This window comes from Echinops telfairi, unplaced genomic scaffold (assembly GCF_000313985.2).
Source record: "Echinops telfairi isolate 266 unplaced genomic scaffold, ASM31398v2 ScPeMD7_7469;HRSCAF=8507_1, whole genome shotgun sequence".
NCBI classification, from domain to species: Eukaryota; Metazoa; Chordata; class Mammalia; order Afrosoricida; family Tenrecidae; genus Echinops; species Echinops telfairi.
In genome coordinates, this window is record NW_022111373.1 from 31,085,088 (window position 1) to 31,095,032 (window position 9,945).

Genomic DNA, 9,945 nt, shown 5'->3' on the forward strand with positions numbered 1-9,945 from the left:
TTTAAGTGTAAGAATTGTAGAATGTAGTTCAACAAAATCAACAGACCAGGTAGGTTAGGTTTGCTTCCCACAGTTAACTGATGATTGCCAAGGTGTACAGATATCCACCCAGAATCTGCACAGATTATTCCAATTCATCCAATTCATGCTACAAATAACAAATGTCACTTTCAATAAGTCCAACCTAACTCATAGCAGCCCTCTAGGCCAGGGCAGAACTGCCCCCATGGGTTTCTGATGCCGTCAAGCTGTATAGGAGCAGAAGGCCTCCTCATTTCTCTGACTGAGAGGTAATCCACTGTGCTACCAAAACAAACTCCAATCTCCTGCCATCACATGGGTTGTGACTCACAGCTACCCTGGGGGCAGAGTAGAGCTGCTGGAAGTCTTTACATTGCCTAAAGGCAAAGGTGTTGCTTTGAGGATTAGGGAGCACCTGCCGCAAACCAGAGGATTTTCAATCCCCTCATGTGCATGTAAAAGTTAGGTGGTGAGTAAGGGAGACTGAATAAGAATTGGCGTTATTTAAATGATGATGTTGGCAGAGACTGTTGACCATACTGTGGTCTTACAAAAGAATGAGAGTTCACTTCATATACTTCATGTCCCTGGAAAAGGACACCATCCTTTGTAAAAGAGGATCAGCAAAAAAGAGGAATTTTTTTACTCACTGGCCCACTGGCAATTTAAAAGCTTTTGTGCGATAGCCCATAACCCAGGATTAAGTATAGATAACTGCTTTTTGCAGTCTACCCCCAACAATCTTTCCAGTGCCCCCCATCCCGGGGTGAGGCATTGCCTACTTTGGGAAACACTGCCATCGACACCTTGGCCACCCCAATGGGCTCAATCAGGAAAGTCACTGCGTGTGGCGCAGGCCTGTGCAGTGCTCACGGAGCCAGAACCCACTCAGTGCCCCTGGCGACAGCAGCACCAGCTCCTCTCATGATGTTGGCTAACTTTGCCTCTGAAAGCCTCGCTTGTCATATCTGTAAAGGGAAGTCTGTCTATGAGCTCTTTTCCCCAGCTAGTCACAGGCATGATTATTGTTTCACTAAAGAGAGCAGCAAGGCAGCGCTTCACAAATGCTTCTAAATAAATGCAATAAATGACCATGCAGAACACTGTGAGATGATCCTTTATGTTATAACACGAGCTATCCCAGGACCTTGTAATTCCCTGATTAAGAAACTACCACTAGAGCACGTAATTATCCAGTCATCAAAGCGTTACCTTCTGGTTTAAATGGTCATTTGTGGGCCCTTTCCACTCTGTCTTCCTTTTCGTCACCAGCATTAGCAGGTGGTGCTCTTTTAAGAGCATCCCCACCCCAAAAGAAGTTATCACTTGACAAGAGGTAGCTATATGCAGGAGGCTAATACCTGGTCAGGTGGGTGAACCCCCTTCCAAGCAGCCACCAAACACAGATTTGTCTTTGTTGAAACTGCCTGTAGAGGGTTTTCCCCTGTGTCCCATTGTACTTCATGGATAATAGAGGACTCCAGTGTGTCTGTCAGGTTCGGATTCTGCGATGCCAAGGGGACAGTCTGTGAGAGAACTAGCTTTGTTGGAACCTCAGTCGGAGGAACGGTGTGGGTGGGGAGCAAGGTAAAGATGAAAACACAGCCCTATGGTGTTTGGTCAAAGTCAGTGAGCCGACCAACACATTTAAGTGAACTTTCTAACGTCTAGACTTCCGGTAGTTTAACTTTTGCCTACCTCGTTCCTGGTGGCACAAAACTGTTCCCCGGTCTTTTGCAAAGGTGGCTCCCCACCTCTGATGACTGTTTGCTTCACTTGCGTGTGTTGCTTGTGTTGCCTCTCCTTCAGCCTGAGGTTTCTCACAAGCTGGTTCCCTGTCCAGAGTATGTCCTCCCACCTACCATCTACTCTTTACAGTGTGCCTTCCGCCAAGGCTCCCCATCCAACTTGAAACTTTGGAGTCATCCTGGGCACCTGTTCAGCTTTATCTTACATTCAGGGCCTGGGGATTCTGCCTCCTGACTAGCTCCTGAACCTACCTCCTTCTCACGACCCATTTTCACTTCTGCAACTACATAATCTTGGGTAAGTCACTGGAGTAACGCCTTTTGATCACTTCTTGTCTGGAGTTTTGTAGCCAGTGTTCTTGCTCTTCCCTGAATCTTTTTCCCCACAGCCACGAGATTAAATGACAGTCTGAACCCATTTCTCTGTCGAGCTTGTAGGTGGCCTACCCATGGCTTCAGGATTCAAGCATCTTAGCAGAAACGTGTCCTCTGTTCTTGAGGTCCCTGAGTGCTTCTCCAGCCTCATTTTCCCGTCCCATGCCCCACCTGTGTTTCAGCTATACGGAACCACCTACACTTATGTCGTTTCATACATTCACAAGTTTGAGCCTTTGCATGTGCCCTTCCACCCTGCAAGCCAAAATGAGCAAACCCACTGCCACCAGTCAGTGCTGACACCCAGCAACTCTAGGGCAGGGTACAACTAACTGCCTCTGTGGGTTTCGGAGATAGCGATTCTTTTCAAGAGTAGAAAAGCCCCATCTTTCTCCCAAGGAGCTGCTGATGATTTCAAACTGCTAACCTTTCAGATCACAGCCCAACAGGTAACCACTCCGTCACCTGGGCTCCTATCTGCCATGCAGACCCATCTAAAAGCTACTTGCTTTGTGACTGACCTTGATATGCTTCATCCAGGAAGTCTTCCCTGGTCACTCTCTACCAGCCCCCCCAGATGCTGCCCTCCATGTACACCCACAGCATCTTTCCTAGTTCCGAATGCATTGTGAACACATTTGTTTCCCGAAAGACAAATCCAGCTGGCCTTTGCCTTGCTCTCCTTATTTTGGTCCTTACACCTTTTGAATGGAGAACCTTCGTTTGAGTTTCATGCTAGTGAGAGAGAGCCTTCTGTAAGATAACATTTCGAACGAGCCCCAATTCTCATTCAAACTGTTCTAACCTCCTGAGGGAATGTTTCCCATCATCAACAGTGCCCCTCTCCCACCTCTTCCCTATTCATCATTGATAACGTACATCCCAGTAATCCCTAGAAAGAATTCCGAGCAAAGCAGGAGCCTTGGCAAGCACTCTGTGTTCGGGACCCTGCCAGACCAGGAGGGTGTACGGTGGTGATTGAAGATTGCACAAATGGCACTCACACCAGAGAAAAAGCAGTGGTGTTTACCCTTCGCCTTCCTGGCTGTAAAACATGTTCTGCTAGGCCGAAGCTGATTACATTGGCCATGCAACAAAGGTAATTTATGCATCGTACACACAGTCTCCTGTTAAGTAAAATCAGTTTGAAGTGCTGATTGAAAAGAGAGCTGATGTATCCCAGCACGAACAATTACCCTCTGGACCAAAAAGGTGACTCGTAAGAGTACTTTTTAATTGTTCTTGTTCCTAAGGCTAATTACTGTTGGCTTTTACAGATGTCTAATAATTAACTTATTCATAGAACATTAACCTATATATTTTTCTTTTACCACTCCCATTCCAATTTATATTTTGTGTAGCTGGCAGCTTTCTATCTGTGTTAAAGTCTTCCTAGAGTTCTGAACAGTTTTTATTAAAACACTGTGGAAAGCAAGGACTGAGCTGAATCACTCCGGCAGGAGGCCGGTGATTTCTTAAGAGAACCAAGAACTCCCGAATATTCTCCACATTCCTCCCATTTAGAGATTCTTCTCCCCAGTTTAAAGTGGCACCCCCTCTTCCCTAAACCCAGCGATCGCACCATTCACCATCTTGGTCTACCCCAAACCCAGGCTGTAGACTCTCTGTCCCTGTGGTTGGTGACAATTTACAGAGAGTGCCAAGATGTAAGGTTTTCTTTTCTTCCTAGATGTTTTTTCACTGACATCCTCCCCCTGGGGCCCGAGCAGATCCCAGGGAGCTCCCCAACCCCACAATTAAATCCCCCGCTGCTTTCTCCTCTGGCCCACTTGTAAAATAAGTATTTCAAAGAGGGTTAATTTTTGCCTTCTCTGCCCAGTGTGGGTAGTGGTGCTGCAGGCAGGGAATGTGTGTGCTTTGAGAAACAGGCAACAGTTCTACATACTAAAAGCAGCTCTAGGGAGGGTGTGAATGGGTCCAGTCCCTGTGTGAAATGGAATGTAGCTGCATTTCAGTGTTAGCCTCCTGTTGCAAATGCAAATTGAAGGAAATAATCCTCTGAATGGTGTTCTCTCTTTCACTGCTTCCATATTTGTCCACATCTCTCCCCCATCCACTTGGGGCAGGGAGTGTGGTAATTCTCAGACTGATACACGGTGTCTGGGAGGATGCAGCCAGGCTTGCACTGATGTAGGCCGGGTGTGCCGGTATCTCTGAATGCTCCTTCAAACGAAAGCCTCCCAGTGGGACCTGCTAGGAATGGCGTGTGCTAAACCTGCGCATCAGCCTCTTATTTTGTGGTGTTTTTTTCTCGTTGCAGTCTCAGTGCTAGGAATTTGATTGGTTCTTTTTCATTTCATGATTTCCGTTACTAAATAAATCTGTTTTCTTCAAGAAATCTTTCAAGGGAAAACTATTTCCAGTCGATAAATAGATGACTCCTATTCAGTATATAGGTCAATATGAACACACAGAAGCAACCTTTTGGTTGTACACACTGACCAATGGGTGGATGTGGCCATCCACTGGGCCTGTAAGGAATCCTAGTCTTCGTGTCTTGGAGGAAGATTTCCATGTGTCTTGTCTCTGAATATCTCCTTGTCCATAAGAGAGACATTCTTGATAGATGTGTCTTGAATGCTCTCAATGGTGACTGGCTGTCCATTTTCCTCAGGGAAGAAGATGAGTACTCCGAACTGCGGTCAGAACTCAGCCAGAGCCAACACGAGGTCAATGAAGACTCTCGAAGCATGGACCAAGACCAGACGTCTGTCTCCATCCCCGAAAACCAGTCCACGATGGTCACTGCCGACATGGGTGAGTCTGCCTTCCATTGCCACTGAGCCAGAGTTTGGCCTCTGGATTGTAGCAAGAGTTTTAGAAATGTGACACAGCCTGTATTAAAATGTTATTTCAAAGAGTCAGATGAGTAGATTAGTGCATATTCACTCCAGTCTCTGAGATACTCATTAGTTGACCCAAGTGGAAGTGGAGAGCTGAATTATACTTCTATCCAACTCTGTGATTTTAAACATTTATTACCTCTACTGGAAAATTCCAGAATCAAGGAACGAGTTAAGAAGGAACCGCAATATTCCAACTGACAGAAAAATCTGAGCGGAAATGGAGAGAATACCTAAGATGGGAGGTAGGCAGCCCATTGCAGTGAAAGAAGGAATGGTTTAGCAACTCTTGGGTAAGAAAGAGAAGTTCAAAATGATTCCAACACATCGAAAGTGACTAAGGATTGATCATAGTCCTTTTAGCAAAGAGGCTGGATTAAGAAATGAGTTGAGAAATAGTCTTGCTTGAGATTGAGGAGAAATGTCCGTGTGGAATATCTGGTATAGTGTGTTTACATAACAAGTCACAGCCCAGAAGTGAGTCTTGACTCCATATGAACAATGAGAATTAGACTGGACAGGAAAAGTAGGGTGACAGTGTTGTTGCATGCAACAACTCTGTGTACATATGTACTAGCGAGCCAAATAAAATGTTCCAACTATGAGTGATAGATGTTGCAAAACCACCAATCCAGTTGGAAATACCTACCTGGATCTTTAGAGAGAGATTCGCCTTGTGGACACAAGCCATGAAGTCCTCTTAAGCTAGAACGCTCTGGTTTTAAAGGCCTGCAGTCAGAAAGAGGAGAAGCAGCGTAGCTCAGGACATATTTACATGTAGCGGAGCACTAGAAGATTATGTATCGTTCCATTTTTATGGACCTTACAGTTCAGTTGGGAAAAGAAACTTTAATCAAATATTATATTTGTGGGAACCCCCACTTTGTGTGTGCATGCACACATACTCACACACACATGCACAAACTGCCGCCTTCCCTCTCTTGTCTCCAGTCCTTCAGCATATCTCGCCAATTTTACACCTTGTCTATATCCATCTGCTTTTCTCTTTCTCGGCATTAAGAGCTTAGTAGCAAGACAACGTGTTAAAGGAACTTGGTTCAGAATGGTCCCAGGAAGACGTCAAGCCTTGACACTTGAGCTGAGATCCAGAAGAGAAGGCGTTCAGCCAGAGGTGGGAGGTGAGGGTTTATGTGCACAGTAAATTCAAGGAGGAGCAAGAAGTCCGCTGTGACTAGAGGACACAGAGATAGGAGATGGTGGCTGAAGAATTAGACAGGCTCTTGTACACATGATAGCAACTTTGGCCTTTATCCAAAGACTGACAAAAAACAACTGAAAGATTTTAAATAGCTGGAGAAGGGGGTGAGAAGGTCACATTTTCATTTCAGATCAACCCCTTTTTGTTGTATTCAGAAATGACCACTGCATCAAGCATGAGCGAGAAAAGTGAGCTAGAAAATCATTGCAAAAGTCTACACCAAACCAAGCCCAACCCACTGCCAGTGAGTCACTTCTGACTCATAGCGACCCAACATCGGGTCCCTGAAGCCATCAGTCTTTATTGGAGCAGATAACCTCACCTTTTCCCCTCAGAGCAGCTCAGAGCTTTGAACCACAAACCTTGCCGTTAGCATTCCAGCAAAAGTCTAGGTGAGGAACGTTGTTGCTAAGATTAAGGTGATGGCAGCTGAGGTGTAAAAGTAAACAGAAAAATTAATAGGTGTAGAGAAGGCATAAAATAGGCCAAAGTTGCTGATAAGTTTGAAACAGAAGGTGAGGCAGGAAGCGGGAGTTTACATAATAGATGGACCAGTGGGGTCAGCCACCAAAATGAGAGCTTGGCAAAAGGACCAAGTTGTTTGCTTTGCCAGTTGCCTGTCTCTGTCAGTCGAGATACTGTATGTAGGTTCGGTCACGTGTGGGCATGAGTTTGAGGTTCGTGAAGAGATGGCCCTGGAGATGCTTGGCAAGTTGTAGGTGTGCAGAGAAGGCGGCAAGAGGAGAGGGCTGTCTGGGCTGCCGAAAAGCAGCTGGGAGACCCCCGGATATCTGTGTCTGGTCACTGAAGCCGTGAGTGCGCTCTGCAGGTGGGCAGTGGCGCGAGCCTGGACTTCGCGTTGGTGGACGCCAGCCAGTAAGGAGCCTCAGCAGGTCCTCCGGCAGGAATGCCTCTCGTCACTTCACCCTCAGTGTGAAGCATTGCCTCCGAAAGCCGTCTTGTCAGCACCAGGCCGTGCGGGTCCCTGTGCTGGCTCTGTCACGTGGACATTTTACATTTATTTAAATATATGTATTTTTATGACTGGCTCTCCCACTAAACACCATTGGGCAGATACATGTTTGTTTTATCTACTAATATATCATCAGAGCTTACCACAGTGTCTGGCATGTATGTAGTATGCATTCAAAAATACTTGTGGGAATAGACAACTGATCAATCAGCTGACCTACCAATCGATCAGCCAAAGATGTAGGAAGGAAATGGGAAAGGCTAGTAAAGCAGAGAATGAATGAGAAAGAGCATCCAAAATAGCAGTGTGATCGCTGCCAAGGCCAAGTAAAACCAAATTTGTTGAGCTGCCTTCTGATTCCAGAATTAGCCAGACAGAGTTGCATGGAAGAATGAAGGTGCCGCTGCAGGTTTCAGTGTGAACCTGCCTCCCTTAAACTCACCTGGACCCTGACCCTGGGCTTACATTCTAGCACACAACTGACTGCAATCAGTCCAGCCTTGGTCCACAGTCCTACATTCTAAGTTCAGACCAGCATCAGGGTTCACTTAACAATAGCAGCCTAGGTGCTGCGCAGGCCAGGATTTTCATAATCTTGTTCAACAGAGGCTCAGATATTGGAGTAGCAATGACTCCTACCTAGGAGCCCACTGTTCTTTGGAGGATGATAAGTAGGCAAGACGTGACAGTGGAGTGAGGACCACCACAGAAAGCACAGAGCTTCTGAGAAAGGCAGGTAAACAGAAGCCTCTGAGGGGTGTCGCCAAGGGGCGGGGAGGATGAGAGTGTTCAGGGAAGAGCCTCCCACCCACCCCCCACCCCCACCCCCCACACACCAGGTCCCCTGGGAAGGCAGTCACTTGGGGACAGCTACAGCAGGGAGAGTTCATTAAGGCTGCAGCACAGAGTACAGTCAGTGTTCTTAATCGGAACTGGACGTCTGCCTTTCCTTATTCATTTGCCATTTTCCAATTAAATTGCTTCAAGAGGGGAAAAGGCTTCCATACATAAACACCATCATAGGAAATCATCACAAAGCAGCCGTTTCATTGCGGGTGCCATATTTGCAAGCCTGCACTTGGAAGCCAGAGGTCTTCTTGGGTTGGATTTTACATGCAGAGTCTGCTGCAGTGTATTGGCTGATCGCCACATAAAGATAACAAAACAAGTCCTGGTGGTGCTGCCGAGTAAGCATCGGACTACTAACCAATCACAAGGTCAGCAGTTCAAGCCCAACAGCCTTACCAAAGGGAAAAGTTGAGGCTTTCTAGTCCCATGAAGATTACTTCAGAAACCCCATGAGTCAGAATCGATTTAATGGCAGTGGGTTGGGATTGGTTTTTGGTATTCACATCCTCAAAGAAAGCTTTTTTGTTTGTTTGTTTTTCTTCTTCCAAACTACTCAGCAGAATTAGTAGAGCCTTCAGTGAGCTGCTTCTTGGAGAGTGTTGGCAGGACCTGGTGGAGCAAACCAACAACTTAGAAAGTCCTGTGACTCACCTAAAGGAGTCCCGATAGCATAGTCCTGATAGCATGGCGGCGTACGCATCGGGCTGCTAACCACAATGTTGGCAGTTCAAATTCAAAAACTGTTCTTTAAGAGAAAGATGAGATGGTCCTCATGAAGATTCATAGACTAATTATTGAAATTTATGATCTGTGAATTATATGTCAGTAAAGGTTTTTTTTAATTCACAGCTTTGAAAGCAGTAAGGAGCAATTCTACTCTGCCCTATAGGGTCAATTAAAATTGGAATCAACTCAGTGGCAGTAGGTAACAGGGCCAATCAGAAGCAGGCTGGATAGATACCTAGCACGCTTTGCTGACTCACTCTGGGTCTAGTAATTATATGTGTCCTCACATTTAATACTTGACCTTTGAAGAAGGCCCTGTTAGTTTAGTCTCCAAAATCAGGATAACAATAAAATAAAATCAGGATAACAAAGTTCAGAGAGGGTGAATAACTTATTCAAGGGCAAACAGCTAGGAGTTGTGGCTGCCAAGTGTTTCAGCAGGTGGCTTTGCCTTTACACTCCTCTGCCTAGCTGCTAACACGTGCCCATGGTTGGCGTTCCTGGGTTTACTGCAATCCTTTGAGGTCTGTAGTGCTGAGGGGGAACTTAGGGAGCAGCTGTGTGATCACAAACACCTGGCTTAATAGCAGTGTGTTTGTGGTTAAATGACATTTTGCAGATCTGTATAGTAGAAACAACACGTGTAGACCAAATCACTCTGGATGTTGCAATAGAGCAGAGCACAGATGTGTGCACCATGGGCCCAGCGCAGCACTCGTGTCAGGGCATGTTTGGTGCCCTCGCCAGCAGGCTGTTTCCCAACTCTGTTACTCCAACAGTAAAACTTGTCCGGAGCAGTCATTTGTAAAACAAACAAAATCTCTAGGCAGATGACCCTTTCCAGTAGTCTTTGAAGACCTCTTCTGGTTTTCAGGGAGAAATTCTTCTTTGGAATGGAGCCATGCTGAACTATTCCACCCTCAGCTTGAAAAAAGGCCTCAGATAACCTTGGTTGCTGGTGAGAGAGATTTGTCCCTCAGTACAAGTCGTTTTTTGGAGGACAACCAAGGAAGGATTTGTACATGAAACTTGGCTTTTTGGCACAGCTATGACTATAAAATATGTTTAACATTAAAGCCAGGTTTTCCTGGCTTAATGGCTGATGAGACTTAGTGGCTTCAGGAAAAAATGTTTAAATGTGTCAAGTAGTCACTCCCGGAGGTGTGGGGG

General features: G+C 45.9%; 1 protein-coding gene across 1 annotated transcript in view; it reads left to right on the plus strand.

The window, feature by feature from the left end:
• The window catches only part of MCC (MCC regulator of WNT signaling pathway), a 332,143-nt gene that overhangs the window by 208,745 nt on the left and 113,453 nt on the right, over positions 1-9,945 (plus strand). The window contains exon 3 of the mRNA XM_013005658.2: positions 4,715-4,922. Within this exon, the coding sequence (XP_012861112.1) occupies positions 4,715-4,922 (208 nt within the window). The remainder of the gene's footprint in view (positions 1-4,714; positions 4,923-9,945) is intronic.